General features: G+C 40.0%; 3 protein-coding genes across 4 annotated transcripts; all 3 read left to right on the top strand.

Annotated features, from left to right (window-relative positions):
- Nucleotides 1–128: 128 nt before the first annotated feature.
- Nucleotides 129–922, top strand: cmc4 (C-x(9)-C motif containing 4 homolog (S. cerevisiae)). Its single transcript, XM_075454133.1, has 3 exons — nt 129–305; nt 406–465; nt 543–922. The coding sequence occupies exons 2-3, from the start codon at nt 408–410 to the stop codon at nt 677–679; spliced, it is 195 nt and encodes a 64-aa protein (XP_075310248.1). The 5' UTR covers nt 129–305; nt 406–407; the 3' UTR covers nt 680–922.
- Nucleotides 923–3078: 2156 nt separating this feature from the next.
- LOC142371703 (hsp90 co-chaperone Cdc37) lies at nt 3079–8163 on the top strand. Its single transcript, XM_075454430.1, has 8 exons — nt 3079–3440; nt 3680–3961; nt 5492–5597; nt 5690–5805; nt 5983–6105; nt 6447–6629; nt 6712–6783; nt 6938–8163. Exons 1-8 carry the CDS (start codon nt 3333–3335, stop codon nt 7076–7078), a joined length of 1131 nt encoding a protein of 376 aa, XP_075310545.1. The 5' UTR covers nt 3079–3332; the 3' UTR covers nt 7079–8163.
- A 1415-nt stretch (nt 8164–9578) lies between these two features.
- On the top strand, nt 9579–20389 carry tyk2 (tyrosine kinase 2). 2 transcript variants are annotated; one of them, XM_075454429.1, is made up of 24 exons: nt 9579–9714; nt 10318–10515; nt 10626–10749; nt 10830–10962; nt 11109–11272; nt 11455–11827; nt 11935–12120; nt 12488–12645; nt 12732–12849; nt 12952–13135; nt 13224–13342; nt 13435–13599; nt 13957–14044; nt 14264–14391; nt 14970–15105; nt 15562–15713; nt 15832–15982; nt 16079–16170; nt 16249–16438; nt 18402–18520; nt 18962–19134; nt 19222–19339; nt 19472–19582; nt 19669–20389. In XM_075454429.1, exons 2-24 carry the CDS (start codon nt 10332–10334, stop codon nt 19810–19812), a joined length of 3510 nt encoding a protein of 1169 aa, XP_075310544.1. In that variant the 5' UTR covers nt 9579–9714; nt 10318–10331; the 3' UTR covers nt 19813–20389. The 2 variants fall into 2 exon arrangements, with proteins under 2 accessions (XP_075310544.1, XP_075310543.1); XM_075454428.1 differs by having other exon boundaries at nt 15832–16170.
- The last annotated feature ends 1901 nt before the right edge of the window (nt 20390–22290 follow it).

Genomic DNA, 22290 nt, shown 5'->3' with positions numbered 1-22290 from the left:
GTGGTCACATGTTTAGTAAAAAAAAAAAAAAAAGACAAAGAAAAGAGAGAAGAAACGTCAACCTACAGTTTAAATAGATTTCGGTTAAAACCGTATTATCTGATGGAAACTCATACATACTTAATACTTCCTTTGGGCCAAAGCAAGTTTTGCCATAATATCTCGCAACACAAGATGTCGCTGCTGCACCTTTTCTAAGACATGATTGGCTATCTATGTGTCACGTGATCAAAGGAGAGCCTCGTAGGAGGAAGTGCGGCTAACATTAGCCAACGACCCCTCCGTCATTGACTATAACCTGACTGGTAATTGAACCTCCATGTCACCCTTCTTCCTACATAGTTTGTCCATTGTGATTGTATGGATTTGCTTACGAAAAGTGAACAAATTCTCTGTCTCTTTCAGACATGCCACAGAAAGATCCGTGTCAAAAGCAAGCATGCGAAATTCAAAAGTGTTTACAAGGTAGATTGAATGTTGCTTTATTGTCCTAAAGCGAGCCCCAACAGAGTGGTTGACTTAAAACCGTCTTCCTCTTGCAGCTAACAAGTACATGGAGAGTATGTGCGAGGATGTGATCCAGGAGATGCGGAAATGCTGTGAAGCGCATGCAGGAAACTCCATCTGCTGCTCCGGTTTTAGAGAGACCAAACCAACGGAGAACAAGAGCAGCACATAGTGGACACCTTCTGGTGTGTGTTTGATGGAAGCAATAGTTGAAAATAACGCTGCATCAAATGTTGTACATCATTCTACAGTATTTATTGTAACAGGGGACTGACTTGTCTTAAAACATGAATATGCTACCTGTGTCTGCACAGGTAGCATATCTATAGCAAGTCAGTAGAGATGTAATTGCATCAGAAACCACAAAAGTGAATATGTTTCGCTGAGTGATAAACAAGAAACATTCGCATATTAATGATGCATTTTGTCTTTACTGCACACATTACTGGTATATGCCAGTTCTATATACTCTTACACTTTAGTGCAATTATGTGAGTTAATATAAGATTAAGTGTCATGTTGATGAGAATGCGAATGCTTTGACTCAGGTAACCACACATCCTCATTTAACTGTAAGGAATTAAAAAGTGCTGGGAGGTAAAGGTACCTTGAAATTGATAAATGCCGAACAGTGAAGAAAAATACCTACAAGATAAATAAAAGTTGTATAGTTATATTTGAGCCATTTATTTATTTCCATTTTACATACATTTTACAACTATTTTATCTACAAATCTTGACATTTAATAGGCATTTATATTTAATTTTATTTGATGTAATATTGATTGAGCTGCTATTCCATTATCTATTTTAGCGAAATGACAGTTAGACAGTTTCAGGTCATTGCGGTAAGTTACATAAACACCATAGGCCTGGGGGATTAAATGTAACTTGTCACAATCACTAGATTCAGATGAATTGTTAACATGTCATTTGGTACATCTTGTGAAGTAAGAGGGATTTGTTTGTGCATGTCAGCAATGAGTAAATGAGACAAGCCACAGATGAGTGATACTGGCTCTGCAAGTTCATGGGAAAAGATGAAAAGATTTCATTTCCTGACTCTCCTGTTGGTGCCAGAGAAACTAAAATGTCCTAATTCATGATAAGACACGGCGACAATACCCAGCCCTGTTCCACTCATCTGACACCTGCAAAGCATAGTCAAGTAAACACCTCTGAGCTTTATTATCAAATTCAAATGCAAACGTTGATTTGATGATTGTAAATCAAATAGATATGCTGTTTTGTCATATACAAGCTGGTTGATTTTTTTTCTGCCAGAGGTGCCTATCTTGTCCAAAACAATTTCAAATTGGCTTGTACCTGTAAAATGTGCTTTCTAGAGACTAGATTTGATGTATGTTGAATTTTCATGACAATTTCTTCTTTTTCCATAAGCTTAAAACAGAAGAAAAAAACAGAACTTATGAAGAAAAAATTATTTCCATCAAAGATCTTTTAAATCTGTACATGAAATATGGTTCATCTTATATGAAGCTTTAAGTATTGATTGGTTGTGTCTTTTTCCTAAATATTCTAATTTCGATGGGAGAACATTTCACTCCACTCCACTTGGGAGGGCCCCGGCCAAGATTCAGACTGGCAATTTTCTTAATGTGAGGGGACAGTTCTAACCACCACACCTCTGATTGCATCACAATTTGCATGTAGGCATGGAGACGTGCATTCAATATTGACTTTTAAAATATGAGTTTCAGTGATCTTATCTTACATCTTGTTTTCACTTGTTTTCCATTCAATCAGTGAAAAGTAGTACAGAGTAAATTGTACAACGTGTTACTTTGTGAATTAGAGATCCTCTTGTTTTAAGCAGAGTTAGTTATGGTGCAGCAGTGTAACATGAAAAGATTGTCATATACTTCAACATGTAGTAGAGTAAAAAAAAAATCTGTAAGGAAGAACAACAGCGGTAACAAAAGTATTTCCACCACCTCATTTAACCTTAAAAAGAAACGGTCAACAAATAATCAATAAATAATTACATACCTATAAAAGAACATACATCAACATGCATTTACATCCCATGATACATTCATAAGTAATTTAAACACTACTCAATAAAACAGCAGAAAAAAATTAGTTAAATAAATATACAAACATAAAATCTTAGCATGGCAATATTTTAACAGTCCATTTAAATAGTTATTCTGAGCTGTGAATTCTTCCCTGTTACTCTGTGGGATAAAATTTCAATTGAAAAATCATAATAAACTCATGAAAAACACTCCTTCATAAGTCAATGGGGGCTTCTAATTTTCTTACATTTCTGTGATCATTTAAAGGCAAGTATGAATCAAATCACTTTTCATCTTGAAGCTGTTATGAACATGAACTGAAATATGTGCAAAGGTTTGATGCTTTACCTCTTTTATTAGCATTATTAATACAAAAACGTGTAAAATATAAGGTTAGGAAGAGCAACATGTATAAATGATATAAATACAAAATAAGTTTGACAAAAACACTGCAAGCACTAACTTTAATTTTTTTTTTGCCTTCCGGGATCGTACGTCAATGTGACGGCGTTACGTGCTGACGTCAACGGAAACGAGCGACTGCGATTCTTTCTAGAATTTTGTAGCAATAACTCGTTAGCTCATGTTGGGGTGGTCCAAGTGAGTTTGTCTTAGTCAAATTTAGGCAGCTGCTGCTCTAAGCTCAAATACACATTTCTACGACGTGCGGCATGCCAGAGCTGTGTGATTTTTAAATAAATCTTCTGGTTAGTTTCGTCTAGCTCACTAACTTAAGCGCTTCTTATTGCAAGCTAACGCTGTTAGCGTTAGAGTCTTGTTGGCAGGATGTCCAGAATCGATTACAGCGTATGGGACCACATTGAGGTATCAGATGATGAAGATGATATCCACCCAAACATCGACACACCCAGCCTCTTCAGATGGAGACACCAGGTACAGTTTTAAGACCCATGATTATGATAAAGATGTTTCAACTTGGTGTGATAGATGCACGTTTCTTTTGTCAGGTGGCTTCCTGTGCTCGTTTTTTGTTGCTTACATACTCTGTGCTGATCATTAGCTCCTTTTAATTAGTCCCAGACCTGATAAGAGTGACTGGGGAGACTGCATGTCAAATAGACAATTGCACTCTTACACATGTAGTTTTGATTGATGCCATATTTGCATTTCAGGCTCGTGTGGAGCGAATGGAAGAATTTCAGAAAAAGGGTGAAGAATTAAACAAGGGACATGCTGATTGTCGGCGTAAGCTGGCAGAGACACAGAAAAAGTTACAAGAGCTTACCCTTGCAACATTGGGTGACGCCAAAGCAGAGCTGAGCAAAGTCCAGGCTGAGGAGAAGAAGCTGAAGAAAGAGGAGCGGGAGTGGGATAAGAAGGTGGAGGTGCACAACCGGGAGGAGAAGAAGATGCCATGGAATGTGGACACACTCAGCAAGGACGGTTTCAGCAAGGTGACAAAGATCAAGCATGCTGTCAGAAAACAGTGGTCTCTTATGGCAGACTTGACTTTCTGCTGAAGATTCAGGGATCCCAATGTTGCCATGTTTACAAATCAGAGCTTTCAGGCAATTCCCCAAAAAGAACCAAATCGTCTAATTTTGTCTAGGAAATATGAAGTCGAGGTCATGCTGCGTTGCATTGTGGGTAAATGGGCTTGTTTGTGCATCTTCTTTTGAGGATACCACGAGCATCAAAGCTGTCTTTTGATGTTTTTGCATCATTGGGGAGATTTTTACAAGTAACCAGACTTTTGTACACAGTCATTCAACATCTCTTCATTAGCCTTGGATGTGTAACTTTAAAACTTACAGAGGATGCTTCTATTCAATTCAGAAACTTACTCTTATGTGTGCAGGAATTCAATTAAATTAAGTTTTACTTGTATGTTATTTAGGCTTTATAGCACCATGTCAAGTCTCTTCAAAGTTACAGTCCAATTCAAGCTAATTATAATCCAATTAGTTTTACGAACATAATGCATACAAATCAAATTAATCAAATCCAAATTAGTCAAGTACATACATTGCTAAACCCAATCTAACCAGATGTACTCCATCAGGGTCAATAATCCATTCCAGCACACAGATCTGTGTTGTTGATGTCATTTTAGCTTCACTTTTTTTCCCTTTCTTCACTTTCTAGTTAAGTCCATTTACTCTCTCTTTTTCTGTCACCAACTCTCCTCTTGTCCACCAAATTTGTCCAGTTTGACAAACCGTGTGTTTTTAAAAAAAAAAAAAAAAAAAAAAAAAAATGCAGTCAGACGTGACTAAAGTAACACGTTTATTTTTCCGTTGGCTGATCAGGTCATAATCTGTTCTCCTGTTCTGCAAAAACCACACATTTAGTTTTTCAAAGGTTGTTTCTGTGTTTTTGTGGATATTATGGTTTTATTACACCCTTCATTCGTGAATTATGATGCAAGTTTTCTGCTTTAAAGTCAAATGTTGGGCATGTGTTTCTGTGCTGGTCTCTGAACTCGGTATATTCTCAATAGAAGGACAAGATCAGAATAGATTTATCTACTTCGTCTAAGATTTTAAAAGGAGCGAATAGAATTACAACCCTCCTGCATTCAGTGTGATCTGATTGCCTCTACTGGTCCTAAGCTCTTGTTTTATCATGTGGGATCTCTAATCACTATATGCACATCTGTCTGAAAACTGTTAATTTTTTGCATCTGATTATAAACAGTTTTGGGGTACATTGCTTTACAAATAGCATTCTTTGCAGACGCTACTTTTGTAGAATTGCGGCATGTATCTGGCATGTAAATCTATGCAGTGAGATTAGGGCGTTTAGGTAGGACCTGGTTAAAGCATGTAGTTTTGTAACAGACACACTGACCTTTTTGGAGACTTTTAGGTGTTTTTTTTTTTTTTTATGGCTTAACTGTGGAGCAGTCTGTAATAGGCCGTTCTTTGACTCTGAATCAAAGATGCGGTCGTAATTTTTTGTTTTTCTGCCAATGTTCTCAACAGAGCGTTGTTAATGCCAAACCTGAGTCTGCTGACGAGACCGAAGAGGAGAAGGAGCAAAAGCATAAAACCTTTGTGGAGAAATACGAAAAGGAGATCAAACATTTTGGTAAGTATCACTGACAACCATGAGCTTTAGTAATGTGTTCCAGGTTACAGTTTGAAAGTAGAGGTGCTCATTCATTATTGTCTTCACCTCAGGCATGCTGCGACGTTGGGATGACAGCCAGAAGTATCTCTCTGACAATCCTCACCTTGTATGTGAAGAGACGGCCAACTATCTTGTCATCATGTGCATTGACCTTGAAGTCGAAGAGGTAAACGCAGTTTGTCGCAGTTTTGTGTCCATATCAATTTTGAATTCATGTCTCGTGAAAGGTGAAGTTACTTTTATATGCGTAGCTTCGTTTTTCCTTCAAGCCGTTTGTTCCACATGATGGCTGAGTAATCCAAGATGTGTGCGTTTTTTCTAAGTATGCTGTCGTCTCTTGCAGAAACATGCGCTGATGGAGCAAGTGGCTCATCAGACCATTGTCATGCAGTTCATCCTTGAGTTGGCAAAAAGCCTCAAAGTGGATCCACGCGGTTGCTTTCGTCAGTTTTTTTCCAAAATTAAGGTAACAAAGTGTATTTGGATTCTCCAAAATCTAAATGTAGTGGATCAATCTGTATCCTTTTCAAACGTAAAAGTTCAGCAGATCTCTCCAGTATTCTGTCTTAAGATGGCAGTGGTGTTCTAAATAGCAATAATGAAACTGTCACTGTAGAAGGAATGTTGTTTGCACACTTGGAACTGTTTCTACAGGAACAAAATGTAGCCCTAATTTCCTATTATGAGTCAGAGTTTCTGGATGTTTTTCATTTTTTTTTTCACTCTTACACCTCCTGGAAAGTTCCTATGGTGGAAATGCCCTTTTGCAAACTTTTTTTTAGTTTTTTTGCATGCTTGTCTTTACAGACAGCAGATCAGCAGTACCAGGAAGCTTTCAATGACGAGCTGGAGTCATTCAAGGAGCGGGTTCGAGGAAGAGCGAAGATCCGCATAGAAAAGGCCATGAAGGAATATGAGGAAGAGGAGAAACAGAAGCGTGTGGGACCTGGAGGTCTAGATCCCGTTGAGGTGTACGAGTCCCTGCCACTTGTAAGTTTGCTTTTGAGGCACCCTTGTTTCTCATCCCTTTTGAGTTTGAACTGCCTTACAGTGTGTGCGTTGTTAATTGCAGGAGATGCAGAAATGTTTTGACGAGAAGGACATTCAAATGTTACAAGATGTCATCAGCAAAATGGACCCCACGGTGCGTTATTTTGGTTAAACCTTCAGTTTTGTGTTACGGTAGATTTATAGTGCGTCGGCATTTTCCTCACGTCTTTTAATGATAAAACGCATTGAGAGCTGATGCGTATTTTCCTGAACTCTTAGTTTCACTGTGATTCTTCCACATGATTTAGGAGGCGAAGATTCATATGAAGAAGTGCATCGACTCTGGGCTCTGGGTCCCCAACTCCAAGACAGATGATGGCGAGGAAAAGGACGAAGAAGCCATCTATGAAGAAGTGAAACAGGAGCTGGAAGAAACCAAGAAAGAATGACCTGAATTCATCGCCTGATTTGTTGTTTGGAAATGTACTTTCCCACTGTATTGCAACTCCACCATGTGTATGATTAGTTTTGCCAGTCAATTAAACAACTTCTCCTAGAATGTTTAGCTGAGATTTGAGGGAGTGATAGTCTCTGAACTGCACAGCTGTTGCACCAGTAACTCCTGCTTGGACAAGAAACCGCTGTTTGTATGTTTGGACATTACTAAAGCTGCGTTCCTTTTTAGTTCCATACAGTTGTAAGTGCGTGTAGGTGTGTATGTGCGCACATGCCTGCCTGTCTGCTTTATTTTTGTTGCTGTATTGTTTCACTCTTTTGTGTCATTTTCAAATTCAATAATTCAGATCGACTCTCAGCGGCATAAGCAGCCAATATATGATCAGATGGTTATTTCCAAATGTGACATTTTCTACAAAACTTCATTAACTAAAGGTTAAATTCTGTCCACCTTTTTAAGTTTTTGTGGTTGTGTATCGAGGTTTGGTTGGCATGTTTTTCAAATCATCAAAGGAGAGGTCAACAATGAGTTTGATTTAAAAAAAGAAAAAAAAATCAGAAGAACGTGATGATGGAGATCTGCGGTGCTGATGAGCAACTGCGTTTTTATTTTTTTGCTAGTGAAAGATGACACTCGCTCCACATACTCGGTGGTTGAGCAGGTAATTTGGTGACTAAGTTTTGACCTTCAGTGCGTCGGGATACAAAGCAAGATGACAACCAATAATATTCACATAATGCCTTCAGCGTGCATTCTGAGTAGTTGCTCACGTTGGCTTTTACCTGAAGTAAGATTGCAAATACCCTTATCCAAAATAATGAAAAGAGACTAAGCAGTTTTAAGACTGAACAGGAGACTTTTTTTTTTTTGGTGATGTTGCACTGTGGTTGCAATTCGTGTGCGATAGGTTGTATTTCCACTAATGCTTCATTTATGAATACCAAAGTGTTTTGGCATTTGTGTGTCAGAGCTGACATTTGAAAATGAACAGGAAGTGAAACGGCTTATGCGAAGCGTTACATGGCTTAATTGGAAATAACTGAATAAAACTGCCCATTGTGACCTGTTTCCCTCCAAGCTTTTGTGTCAGGTTGTTGTTTGTAATGGAAGACTGGAAGCACATGATGGGGAAGATCACTGCTCAGAAACTAAGAGGGCACCTGAACCTATATTTAGGCTTTGCAAAGTGACACAAGTTTGAATTAGAAGCTGACATAACACTGAGCAGAGTGCCTGTTAGGATGTCAGAATAAGTAGGCGGCATGTGAGGATTCTGAGTGACAGATGTGCACTGGATTATCAGACTGCTTGAAACGGTAAGCATTTGGGAGAGAAAATCACTGTGTGTTAAGGTTATGACATCTGACACCCACTTCTTAACTGAAACAGTTGGCGATGGGAGTTTTTGTTGAGGAAGTTGTATATTTGACTTTGGGTTAACTTGTTCATACTTGAGTATGAACAGCACCATATCAGCCCATCTGATGGAAACAGACCATTGGTGGGGTTTTATTCCACACCAACTTTTCAGAGTTACAAAATGGAAAAATGGCTCCTGTCAAATCTCCACTCAAACTTGGCTGAAACTCAAATATACCCTTCACTTTCCACCCTCTAACCCTCTCACACACTAGTGCTTCTGTGGGTGGCATTACCTTCTGTTATTTCAAGTTTTTGGTGTGAACAGTGAAGAGAAAGGAGTCACAATTTATTGGAGGTCTTGAACTTGATCACTTTACATGGAGAAGTTACAGTACAAACAGCCTTTGTATTGTACACTTAATCTTTTATTAACATATAATGTTATTCGGTGGAGAAAGCGGTAACTATTTCCAACATTTATTTAATATAATAAATCTCTTAAGATTTAAAATCTCTCCTCCAAGAGCAATGTGATCAGCAATGTGATAGTAGCTGTAACTTGAATGCAATTTTAGTAAAAAAAAAAACTAAACTAAACAAATTCAAACAAATATAACTATCAATTTATTAAACAGATTCACTCAAGCAACAGCGAATGGTCATGACATGCAAAACACAAATTAGATTAAAAAAAACCACATTTCACAGAATTAAGGACACAAAAAACAGAAGCCACAACATCTCTAGAAAAAAAAACAGTATATATAAAATACCGGAAAATAGAATGAATCATTTACAAAACGATTCAGAAAACACAATTACACAGCAGGGGGACAAACAAGAGAAAGAGAAAAACTGTCCATTTCAACATCATTTCGGAAAACTACTGTTTTTAAGAGACGAAACAAAATACGAATAAAAAACATAATTTCCTAATTAGCACCCGTAAATTAAAACATTTCTGTTCAACCAGAAATGTTTTCCCCTCGTGTTATATGAAGTGAAATATAATGTTTTTTCCACCTCATATATATAATATGTCTATGGCCGTACATATGTGTACGTGAGTCTTTTTGAGGAGGCTTTTTCTCTCGGGGTAGGGGGCGTGGCCACGAAGGTTTCCGGAACCAGAGTCATATTGTTGCTCACAGTTCACGAGAATCTGAGAGTAGGAGGTCGAGGGGAACTACGCTCTTAGAAATGAAGTTTGCCTGTTCGATCACTGAGTTGAGTTTTTAAGAAAAGGCCCCAGATCGACGTTGAATGGTAAGACACCCGACCGCAATCATTGTGCTTTGGGGGTGTGGATGTTTTAGCTCCGTATTCCGTTGTCATACTATCGGATGCGCTTATTCGAGTGGTCGCATTTGGTGTTTTTTTAATTTTTTTATGCGTTTTATACATATGTATGACAAAAAATGAAAAAAAAAACTATTATTATGCGTACGCTTTAAAGCGTGTTTTGTCATATAAACACTACGTTTGACAGCGTGCAATCCCGGAAGGCCTCCAGGCAAACTGATGGACTTGCGTCATATTTGTGGAAACAAACAAACAAGGAAACAAACAAACAAACAAACAAACAAAAAAGTTTACATGTTTTGTGTACGCTACAAGGTTGGTTTGAAAATAAAATTATTATTTTTTAAAAAGTATTGATTCTGAGCATGCTATATCAGAAACGCACAAGGTGTCCCATAACATGCCGACGGAATAGGCCATTAAAGCGAGAGCGAAATATCTGTCCACTTCTCAATCTCGGCGTTCAAAATTGCTCTCTATTCTGCGTTTACATAAGTCTAAATGCCTGCATGACTTCCGCAAATGCAACAGCTGATTTACGTAACACTTGATCTGTGTGTCTGTCAGTGATCTGATCCAACATGTCCAAAAGAGGATGGTCCAAAGTCCCCAGGTCGGAAACAATTTCGGGCCCGAATGCAGCTCCTCAGACTCCAGGCATCCATGTTTACCTTTTCTGGACCAAAGAAGGGGAGAAATATTTGTCTCACACGTGTGAAGATATCACTGCAGAGGATCTGTGCATCTTAGCCGCAGAGACTGTCGGTAAGAGTGACAACTGCCACGAAATGACAAAAACCAAGGGGATTTGTGTAGTTTCTTGATAATAGTGTTGCTGTTGGAAAGTGTATGTAACTTCACTGCTTCCCCCACAGGGATAACTCCTCTGTGCCATGTGCTGTTTGCGTTGTATAACCCACAAACCTGCTGCTGGTACAGTCCAAACCACGTTTTCAGTCCAAAAGATAACTCCAATGTAGTGCTTCACTACTGCATGAGGTTAGTTTTTGTTTGTGCATCGCTGCATTTGGAATAGCGTGACCGTGCTCTTTTAAGCTGTCTGGTTTCCTTATGACTAGGTTTTACTTTCGGAATTGGCATGGACTGAACGACAAAGAGCCAACTGTATCCCGCTATACTCTCAGATCTGAGACAGCTCAGGCGGGTTCTCCGCTGCTTGAAATCACATCCTTGGAGTATTTATTTGCACAGGTTTGTAATAAACATGCAGTAATATCTTCCAACAGAATGTGATTTTTTTTTTTTTTTTTAATTTTTTTTAATTATTTTTTTTTTTGTTTTGTTTTGTGTGTACTGACAGTTGCAAAGTATCCAACCTATTTGTGTCTCCAAATCAGGCGAAACATGAATTTGTGACTGAAGGGATTGAAATGGAGAAAATTGTGACAGAAGAGGAACTCAGTCGCTTCAAGAATGAGAGCTTGGGCATGGCTGTACTTCACCTCTCACACCTGGCAATTGAAAGAGGGTCTACCTTACAGGAAGTTGCTGGAAAAATAAAGTAAGAACTTTTTCTTCTGAAGTACTCTTCACAGCAAAATACTATTCTTACAGATTGTAAATTGTTTTTTGATGAGGTCTAAAATGGATATACATTTGTCTCATATATTTTTTTCAATCAGTAGCTGTATTTTCTGCTTTTGTTACAAGAGACTTCTATTCTAACTTAAAGTCTGTTTTCAGCTTCCTACACTGCATTCCAAGATCTTTCGCCAAACACATTTCCAGAGACAGCTTTCTGACTAAAATCCGGATCCGGCGGGTGTTCACAGAATTCGTGCGGACCTTCCAGCAGCACACTGTGGACAAGGGGCAGCTGGGCACGCAGGAGATTATGTATAAGTACATCTCTACTCTCGAAAACTTGGTTCCACGTTTTGGCACCGAGACTTTCCATGCAACTTACCTGTCACTGAGGGATGCTGGAAGCAGCTCTTACTCAAACATCGTCCACGATGAGGGCGTCTCGAAAGATGAGTGCAAAGCTCCTGCCACACATGAAATCTTAGTTTCTGGCACAAAGGGGATTCAGTGGAGGAAGGTGCATGTGCAGAAGGTATGTCAGAAAATAGTTCAAGTCTCATAGTCCTGTGAGAATTTATTGTTTAACAGTGTGTTATTATTATTATTTTTTTCTTCTATTCGCTCTACGTCTCTACTTAGGCAGAGGCGAACCCTTACCACAGGAATGACTACCTGAATTACACAAGGAAACCAAAGCGGCAGTTAAGTCAACCGAATGACAGCACTCCTAATGAATGGACCTCCTTCTCTGATTTCCCGGAAATCACTCACATAGCCATTTCCGACGCTAATGTGTGCATTAGCACTCAGGACAATCGGTGCATGGTGAGAGTACTTGTTTATCTTGCTGTGTACAAGCTGTAAGACATTAATTGGCACATTTTCTTGTGATGCATCTATCCACTTTATATACTAACAATTTCCCAAATTGGGATTAATATAGTATCTATCTATCTATCTATCTATCTATCTATCTATCTATCTACTGTATACAATCAGATGGTTCACTCTTTGAATTGTTTGAATCCATTCTATGGGATACATTTATGCCGCATAGTCCTGTTTTATGTGTGTGGCTATAATTTCTTGGGTTTTTGGTTCTGCTTTGGGCATTTTGTTAAGTTTTATATCTAAATGTCTGTAGGTGGGAGCTAAGATTGTAAGCCAGTGGTGTTTCTGTATATGTATGTAGGAGGTACACATGAACTCCAGCCAGGAGGCCCGTTCCTTCATCTCTCTCCTTGATGGATACTACCGACTGACTGCAGACGCCCACCACTATCTTTGTCGAGAAGTGGCTCCCCCAAGGGTAGTGCTGAGTGAAGCAAATCTGCTGCATGGACCAATGCAGTGAGTTTTCTACTCTTATACAAGCACGTTCAGACACATGCAGGTTATAGAAAAACACTTACATCATAACTCTGGTGTGCCTCCAGTGATGATTTTGTGCTACACAAGCTGAAAAAGGAGGCAGCAGAGGAGGGAACTTTCCTGGTTCGTTGGAGCGCGCTCGACTATCACCGTGTCATCCTCGCTGTGCTAAACAAAAACGGGGTAAGTCGACACCCACACGCCTCTCTGGGAATTGTTTGCAATGCGATATTGGTTGAAAACAATTTTCACAGACGACATGTACACCTATGTTTATACCAATAGAATGATGCGGCACCGAGTCACAAGCAGTTTCGTATCCAGCAGAGGGGTTCAATGTTTTGTATGGAAGGGTGGGACCAACAGTTTTCCAGTGTGAAGGGGCTCACGGATAACCTCAAAACATTTGTGCTCAAGTCTGGGTCGGACAGCTTCACTGTAAAAAAATGCTGTTTTCCGAGACAAGCAGGTTTGTGTATTGGATATATAATTCTGTTACATTAATTCACCTGTGCCATGAGACACTGAAGTCTGTCTGTGTCTTTTGTGGATTGTAGAGATATCCAACCTTCTAGTCAAACGGCAAGGCGTTGACTCCTGCGCTCACTCTGACCCCGTCACCCCGAACCAGCCCCATGTGCACTTCTACCCAATCAAGGACAAAGATATCGTACAGGTGATTATATCTACTTGCTGCCTTCGTGATCACACAAGCTTTAAGCTCTCTGGTCTGCAATTGATCAAGTGGATCTTTGTGTTTATATGTAGGAAGAGCATTTAGGCCGTGGCACCATCACTAACATCTACTCGGGACGTCTGCAGCTGCGAGGAGGAGAGGATGACGACGATGAGTTCAACAACAACTTTGCAAACCGCAAAAGCATCAGAGTGGTTCTCAAGATTCTAGACCAAAGCCATACTGATTTTGCACTAGTAAGCTATTTGCCAAATGCATAAACATACACATAAAGACCAGACGCTTTTATCCAAAGCGACTTACAAATGAGGATTTAACAGTGCGGCTAATGATAAACTACGAAGAAGGAAAACCACTAGTCGGGCTCTGTCAGAGGTGACAGGAGTGACAGGTTAGAGATGGAGTGCAGGCATAGAGGGAAGTACAGAAAGAGAAAGTTCGGGGGGGGGGGGGTCTTGAGCGTGGTGTAGGCACTGCTAGACGACAGTCCTTTGTTGTCCGGACAGTCGTGACATCTTTGCATGAAGTGCAACAAATCACGTGGTGTGTTTCATGTTTATACATGGGTTATTTTTTTCCTCTGTCTATCTTAGGCATTTTTTGAAACTGCAAGTCTCATGAGCCAGGTATCCCACAGTCACCTGGTGTTTGTACACGGTGTCTCTATCAAAGGATCTGAAAGTAAGCACAATAACACCATCCGGTCGCATACTCTTGTTTCCACTTTTGGTGACTTCCTCATTTGCTGCCTGCACATTACGCACATTTCCAGAGCCTGTAGTCAAATTTGTTTTGTTGCCAAGTGAAGCAAATATTATTGACCTCTCTTACTTCAAAGATGACACTTCTTTGTTTACTTTTCCTGTAGCTTTGATAACAAACTTGCTCCTGCCTTCACAGACATCATGGTTGAAGAATATGTGGAGTTTGGGCCTTTAGATGTTTTCCTTCACAAAGAAAAGGCATCTGTGAATGGTCTGTGGAAATTAATCGTTGCCCTACAACTTGCCAGCGCCCTTAATTATCTCGTAAGTTCAAACACTTTCTTTTTCTTTGTACCAAATGCAGTATTATTGTACCTCTGCCATGATACACAACAATTTACATATATCCAGTCAGTCTTACATAAATTTTCTGTGGTGAATACATTTAAAACGTAATTAGTTTACTGCATATTTTGCACTGGACACTGACTTTTGAGCCTGAGCTGCTGCACTCGGGCAGGAAATTAAGTAATATTATTATCAGGCTTTTTAAGATAAGTGCTGCAAGTCATTTTTTCTCCAGTGATGTGTCATTATTGTTGACAAGATTAACTTGACTATCATGATATCAGTTAAAGCTGCACAGTCATTTTCAGAAGCAGCCTCCTCCGTGCTACTGACAAGAAAGTTATGTGGAAATGAACTATTTGTCAAATAACAAAATATCTTTGTGTGAATTTCAAAATCTGAAGAAACTGGTTTTGCTTAAAGTGTGGTGTTGAGGCAGGGGTTACTTCTGTATTGCTTGTTAGACGGGAGCTAGGTGAACAGGCTGTGGCTGGGGTGGGAAGGAAAAATGGCCTCCCAAAGAGTCAACATCTGCACCATTGTTTTTATCCTAGGAGACAAAATCGCTGGTTCATGGAAATGTCTGTGCCAAGAACATTCTGGTGGCAAGGCGTGGTCTAGAATATGGCACTACTCCTTTTGTCAAGCTGAGCGATCCAGGAATTGCCCTTAATGTGCTCCCACGGGAAGGTCAGTATCTGTATGTCAGTGTGGGTACTTTTTTTTTTTTTTTTTTTTTAAGTAGCTTAAATCCACAGAAAAGTCTCTCAGCTCACTATCTTCACTATCTTTCTACTTTTAAGTACAATTCAGCCTGACTTCAATCAGATGTAGGAAACAGGAAAGTTTAACCAGACCACTTCCTGTGACCGGTTTCCTGTTGTCTTGCAGTTTCACTCCACAATGTGCTCTTTAAGGCTGTCTTCAACAAAAACACCAAGTTCACAATGTTTCATTTTAAACACACTGGTAAAGCAGATCAAGGATGAATAGGTCTATAGAATTTTCAGTAGTGTTTTTTAGGTATTCTCTCTTGTTCCTCAAGCACCACGAATTATTCTATTCTGTTGTAATTCAAGTTCTCATTCAAAAGACTTGGATTAGAGCTTCCAGGGTCATTTTCATTTTCGTTGTTCAACACTGCAGAGCGTTTGGCGCGTATCCCGTGGATTGCCCCTGAGTGTATTGACAACGGTACACCCATTGGAAATGTTGCTGACAAGTGGAGCTTTGGCGTTACGCTGCTTGAAATCTGCAACAATGGCGATCTTCCCATGAGTGCCGCTACATTGTCTGAGGTAGGCCCAAGCTTCACTTTCGACCTGTACATCTCAGCCAACTCAGCCAAAGTGTCCCATGCTTCTATTATCCTTTTGACACCAACTTTTAACGCCGAAATTTTTCTTGCCCCAACAGAAAGAGCGCTTTTATCAGCAAAAGGGCCGCTTGGCTGAGCCATCCTCCCTGGAGCTTGCCAAGTTCATCAGCATGTGTGTGACCTATGAGCCTGAGGAGAGGCCTTGTTTCCGCACTGTACTCAGAGAGCTCACAGACCTCATTAAAATAAGTCAGTCTTTACTTGCTCACCTTAATCTTTGTATTTCTTTTCCACCTGTCTCAGTGCATTTAGTGAAACAGATATATATATATTTTTTTAACACAGACCCTGAAATGCCTCCCAGTGAAAATCTCCAGCAACCAGACCCCAGCATGTTCCACAAGCGCTACCTGAAAAAGATGCGGGTCTTGGGGGAGGTAAGTTGCAGCGCGACGCCAGTGCATTTAATTTGCTGCGTGTTGAGAGTAATCTGGTGCTCACTGTTCTGTCTTTAGGGTCACTTTGGAAAGGTGACTCTCTACTTGTATGACCCAACCAACGACAACACAGGAGAACTTGTGGCAGTTAAGACCTTGAAGCAAGAGTGTGATACTGTTCCTGAGGGCTTTTTGAAGGAGATCAGTATCCTAAAGTCCCTCTATCACAGCAACATCGTCAAGTACAAAGGCTGCTGCAATGAGTCTGGTAAGTCCTCAGCCATCTTCCGTCTGCTTTGAATGTTTGTTGACACTTCTGTCAACATACAGGGTCTGCATGAGCAAAGGAGTGTTGGCTCGGTAAGCTCCTGTTAACTTGCAGTGCTAAGTAGATTATCCTAAGTATTGAGTTTTGTCCTTGTTGATCCTCTGTAAATAGCTGCATTCGGGCAGAGCAGTTCTAAGAACGCCGTTCTAAGAACGCCGTTCTAAGAACGCCGTTCTAAGAACGGTCCACCTCGAATTTTGTTCTATGAACTGCCCTTCCCCAGCGGAACTGTTTCATTTTGCATTCGCACACGAGTCGGGACCTTGATAGGGACCAGTGTTGGTCAAGTTACTTTTAAAAAGTAATTAGTTACAGTTACTAGTTACTGCTCCCAAAAAGTAATTGAGTTAGTAACTCAGTTACCACATTGTAAAAGTAATTAGTTACTCAGCAAAGTAACTGTGGCGTTATTTTTTTATGTTCTATAACGCTGTTGCGTTCTATAACATCTTTAACATCAAATGTGTTTATATTACCTGATTGAAGAATAAAAACACTATATACAGTAATTTAGAACATTCTGTATTTATTGAACTCAATAGATTGCAGCCTGCCATATGATGCATAGAAATAAAAACATAAATATTGAATATAAAACTCAAGTGCAAAATTAAGACACACAAATGTAAACTTGGGTAAAAAAGAACCAAAGGAAAATCTGGCCATTAAGTAGTGCAATTCTCTGTAACTGTATTTTACTTTCCTTTTTCTCCACAACAAGGCCTACTGCACAATAAACAGAACACTATCCTACTCACTGGTCACCTGTTTCTGACGCAAAAAATCGAGTGTTTGAGTGGCTCCGTGTCCTTCGCTGGGGCTCACGCTAGCTGCATTTGGGCTTGGGGTTGGGTTGGCTGCAGAAGCAACAAGTGTCATACTCGCATGGGTTGATGTAAGGTGCTTCATTAGATTTGAGTTACTTGAGGCAGACGTGGATAAAGTTATTTTCCCCATGGCATAGCGTGCATGTTACATACACATTCTTGCCTTTTATCTCCACGAGTGAGAAGTCGTGCCGGTACTTCCAGTTAGAGAACGCTACCTTTGAACTTCCCTGGCTCGTCGCCATTATCGCTGTCGTGTGTGTGTGTGTGTGTGTGTGTGTGTGTGTGTGTGTGTGTTTAGTCGTAGTCGTAGTCGTCAGCGCGTGCAGTGAGACAGCGTGAGCAGCGTGAGCAGCGCATGATCCGCCCACACAGCCAATCATCATCGCATTTGCAACGGTGTCATCATCCCCACCCCTGCTCTCTCCAGGCAGCATGCCGCTGATGTGTAGCCTAAAGCCTACAACCAAATTGTAGTAATGCGCCGCTTTATATACTCAGTAACGATAACGGCGTTGTAACGATGGGAAAAGTAATTAATTAGATTACTCCGTTACTGGAAAAATAACGCCGTTAGTAACGCCGTTACACTTAAACGCCGTTACTCCCAACACTGACGACGTGTAAGTTTAACTTATTAAACACGCGCAGGTTGTGTCCGTGTCGTATGAGTAAACATTTCAGCCGTGACAACGTGACGAGCGGCGTAGCTACCAACCACCAAACACCTACGTCAGATGTGTTCCTATAGATCCCAGAAAAGACCCAGCCTTGGAGAAGGAGCTAAAATGGTTAAAGGAACTGAGGGTGATGGTCCCGAGTTCCTGTGCGTGCGAATGCGGGAAAAAACGGCCCCGTTCCTGAAAAGCTTATAGGAACTGCCAAAGGTTCCTACAGTGGGAATGCGCCTAGTGTAAAAGAAAATCTACCCCAAGTGCAGCACTGTTTCCTACATATCTCAATATTTTGAGTTTTAAATACACTGCATGCTGAGAACCAGTTTAGACAACAGGTCATCATTTTGAAGACGATGAAATATGAAAGATTAAAAACACCGCCTTGTTGTGCCTTCACAGGAAGAGGAGAGGTAGAGCTAATAATGGAGTACGTACCCCTGGGAAGTCTGCGAGACTACCTTCCCAGACATAAAGTTGGTGTGCCCCAGTGCCTCAAGTTTGCTCAGCAGATCTGTCAGGTGAGCTTGGTTTGTTAAGTATATTGTCCTTTGACTGCAGTGAATGCCTTGCAGCCATAGTTCTGCTAGAATAATGCAATGCATTTACTAGATTGCAAATTACAGATGTCAGGTTGTGTTCATCTTTACTCAGAAGCTTTGTCCTTTTGCTCATTCCAGTATAACAAGAAAAGACATTTAATATAACATAATGTTGAAATCCATTTAATCACACTCATTTATACCAAGGTCACATAAATATGCTGCTGGAGGAAAAGTCAGTCGATCATCAAACAGGCAGAATGTCCTTGCAAATGTAACAAAAGTCCAATTATAGGTTATTCCTGACCACAGTTGAGGACTGACCTGCAGACAGAAACCGTGGCATCTGTAGACACAGGTTAAATATTACACACATCATTTTTACACACACAATGTGTTGCCCTTTGTTTTTTTTTAAAGGGTATGGAGTACTTGCAATTAAAGCGCTACGTGCATCGAGATCTAGCGGCTCGCAATGTCTTGGTGGAAAACGACAATTTGGTAAAGATTGGAGACTTTGGCCTGACAAAATACATCCCCGAAGGAGAGATCTACTACCGTGTCCGTGAGGATGGAGACAGCCCAGTGTACTGGTCAGTTCATGCAGCACTTATTCGTATGTATTCAGTGTTTTGTTCTGTGACTTGGGCAAGCCAAATGATGCGTCTTGCACTTTGTAGGTATGCCATTGAGTGCTTGAAGGAGTATAAATTCTCTTTTGCCTCTGATGTTTGGTCCTTTGGAGTTACGTTGTATGAGATCCTGACCACCTGCAACAAACATCAGAGCCCTCCATTTGTAAGTGAAAAAGATAATTCATCACAAGTTTATGTCTTCATGCATTCACATGTATAAGCAGTGACATTTTCATTCTTTGTGTGCGGTGCTTGCTTTTCTCATGTTTTTTTTGTTCTGTCTTATTTTTTGTAGAAGTACGCTGAAATGATCCTGCCTACTGAAGGACAGATGACCACGTTATTACTCATAAAACTGCTGGAGAAAAATCAGAGGTTACCGTGTCCCAGAGACTGCCCACATGAGGTAATATTAGATGCCCATTAAACAAGACGAACATTTTGTTGGTATTGTGACTGACCCAATATTTCCATTATCTCGGTCGCCAACAGGTGAAGTTGTTGATGGAGCAGTGTTGGGATGCAGATCCTGCAAAGCGACCATCATTCAAAGAACTCATCGAAAAGCTTGAGGCCATACGCAAAACCTATGACTGGCAATTCAACACAAACTTCTCCATGTCTCAGATTTGCTGATTGGACTCCGGGGAAGATCCCATGACTACATGTCATCACTTGGGCCGTCATTTTATCACAGGGAAGCCGATAAATTGTCATTTGCAGTTTTCTGCTTTGTCTATTTACAGAGATGTCTTTATAGCCTTTTATTGACAAAAGCTTCTGTATCCTCTTCATAGCGCAATTGAGGACTTGCGGTGGTACATCGCATAGTGTCAGGTTTTGTTTATATGAATTGCAAAGATTTTCACATATCACAGTTGGTATTAAGAGTTTCTATAAAGCTAGGGAATTTTTTTTTTTTTTTAATATTTCTTTTTTGTATATTTTCTTTTAGTGTATGTTAACCTTGCATGTAATTTTGTAAATGTAAGAACAAGTTTTTAATCTAATAAATGATTTCCCACCTTTCCTTTTATTTAAGATCAGTTAATTGAAAATTTCTTACAGAATGTGTTGATCAGATAAACGTTTCATCGGATGTACTGTATGAAACAAGCTTCAGCTAGTTATGTTATAATTTTATTTCAATTCAAATAATAATTGCTTTACTGCTTTTGGTTTTTCAGTAATAAAAGCCACATCTACACTAAAATCTTAGCAAATTGGTCATTGATGAATGAAACAGGCTTTTCTTGACCCATGTCAACTTGCGACATGAGCGCGCACGCTGCTTTATCATTGGACAAATGTTTACTGTACACATGGATAACTCAAAACTGTGTGTGGATTGGGTGAAAATAGCCACATGCATACCAGTAAATAAACATTTGACATAAAATGCAATGCCAACTAATGATTTTGCAAGTGTTTCTGAAGGATTTTTTTTTTTTTAAACAACATAAGACAGTATACAGCAGGAAAAAGTATGACCTGACCATTGAGACTATCATGCAAAATAACAACCACAGACAGGTGTAAAGGGTGGTTAGATGGGGGATTTCCAAATACATAGAGCTGCTACAAGTTCTACATCTTATTTGAAGAATAAAATGGAAAAAACAGCAGATTTTCTGGGGCATAGTGCTGATATTGTAGGGAAACTGGCTCCTCCAAGTGCTGACTTTTGGAAATAACATTGGCTCATCTGATCCTTGCCTGGTCTGTGAGGCCCCCTGGAGACAGATTTTTTTTTTTTTAGTGGCTAAATACACCAATTTCTGTGTATAAGGCATATTATACTGCTCTATCAGCTAACACAACCTTTTACATTCCTATTTGGAACTGCAATTTTACTATTACAACAACAATCATGTAATTTCTTTTCCTGTGTTGCATTTTTAAGAAGACCATTGAACTGCTAAAACAAATTCTGCATCTATGTCTCAACATTTATGGCTATGAATAGACATAATATGTAAACAAATACAAGTTACTGTCCTTTAGTTTTGTTTTTTTAATTCTTCAACATCACTCAAAGACTAGTGGAAAACCTTCACTAATGAGCACTAAATATTTGATTAAACTACTCTCCAAATGTGCAAATTCAACTCCCGGCTGGGGCCTTTCTGTGTGGAGTTTGCATGTTCCCGTGTATGTGTGGTTCTCTCCGGGTACTCTGGTTTCCTCCCACTGTCCAAAAACATGCATGTTAGGTTAATGGGTGTCTCTAAAATTGTCCTTAGGTGTGAGTGTGTGTGGTTGTTTTTTCTCTGTGTGGCCCTGTGATAGACTGCCGACCTGTCCAGGGTGTACCCTGCCTCTCGCCCGATGGCCGCTGGGATTGGCTCCAGCCCCCCCACGACCCGACTGACGGATTCAGCGGGTATCGAAAATCGATGGATAGACAAAAAATATTGTTGGGAAAGGCAAAAACACTTTATGAATGTAAGAATGCAAGCAAAGGAGGTTTAATGTTGCAGACATTGGGCATATGACTCTTAAATATAACCACCTTTGGCTTTGATCCCAGTTCTGCGAAGTCTGACCTCTTTGGCAGTAGCTTGCTGAAATATGTCCCCATGCATTTTTAAGACAGAGTAGCTGTGCATTTGTTGACTGTATGGTTTGAACTCTTCAGTCAAGCTCGTCCCAAATAAGTTCTATGTGATTGAAATTGAGTGATGGACATGGCCATGATCTCATTGACTGCATGTTATTATTCAAATAGTGTTTGCTCAGCATGTGAGTGTACTTGAGGTCACTGTCTTACTGTATGACAAATACTTCAAATCAAATTAGTTTAATTAGGTATAACGCCCTGGTTCAAGATCACCAACTTTGCCTGTGGCAAAGCACACCCGAAATGACCACGGACCCTCTTCTGTGCTTCTTGATGGGTTCACACACAGAGTCTGACTCATATGTGCTCAGTAACCCTCTGTTCAGTTTCTCCTTCTTGTATTGGGAATGTCAGGGTGGTTTATTCCAAGAAACCTGAAGTTATCTGTGGAATGTTGGTGCAGACAATGCATATGGCACAAGGCAGTAAGTTGAGCAATTAAGCACTTGTCTGATCCTTTGACTGTTCCTCATTCCAGTTTGATGCCTCTAATA

This window comes from Odontesthes bonariensis, chromosome 21, assembly GCF_027942865.1.
Source record: "Odontesthes bonariensis isolate fOdoBon6 chromosome 21, fOdoBon6.hap1, whole genome shotgun sequence".
Lineage (NCBI taxonomy): Eukaryota > Metazoa > Chordata > Actinopteri > Atheriniformes > Atherinopsidae > Odontesthes > Odontesthes bonariensis.
This window is presented reverse-complemented; position numbering and strand designations above follow the sequence as displayed.

What these genes read in the sequence shown, in the direction of transcription:
- cmc4 (XM_075454133.1), top strand. Translation starts at nt 408, where the DNA reads ATGCCACAGAAAGATCCGTGTCAAAAGCAAGCATGCGAAATTCAAAAG. An exon ending in AATTCAAAAGTGTTTACAAG is followed by an intron (nt 466 to 542) that starts GTAGATTGAATG and finishes TTCCTCTTGCAG; the next exon opens with CTAACAAGTACATGGAGAGT.
- LOC142371703 (XM_075454430.1), top strand. Translation starts at nt 3,333, where the DNA reads ATGTCCAGAATCGATTACAGCGTATGGGACCACATTGAGGTATCAGAT. An exon ending in TCTTCAGATGGAGACACCAG is followed by an intron (nt 3,441 to 3,679) that starts GTACAGTTTTAA and finishes TTTGCATTTCAG; the next exon opens with GCTCGTGTGGAGCGAATGGA. An exon ending in TCAGCAAAATGGACCCCACG is followed by an intron (nt 6,784 to 6,937) that starts GTGCGTTATTTT and finishes CACATGATTTAG; the next exon opens with GAGGCGAAGATTCATATGAA.
- tyk2 (XM_075454428.1), top strand. Translation starts at nt 10,332, where the DNA reads ATGTCCAAAAGAGGATGGTCCAAAGTCCCCAGGTCGGAAACAATTTCG. An exon ending in AGGCTGCTGCAATGAGTCTG is followed by an intron (nt 16,439 to 18,401) that starts GTAAGTCCTCAG and finishes GTGCCTTCACAG; the next exon opens with GAAGAGGAGAGGTAGAGCTA. An exon ending in CCAGAGACTGCCCACATGAG is followed by an intron (nt 19,583 to 19,668) that starts GTAATATTAGAT and finishes GGTCGCCAACAG; the next exon opens with GTGAAGTTGTTGATGGAGCA.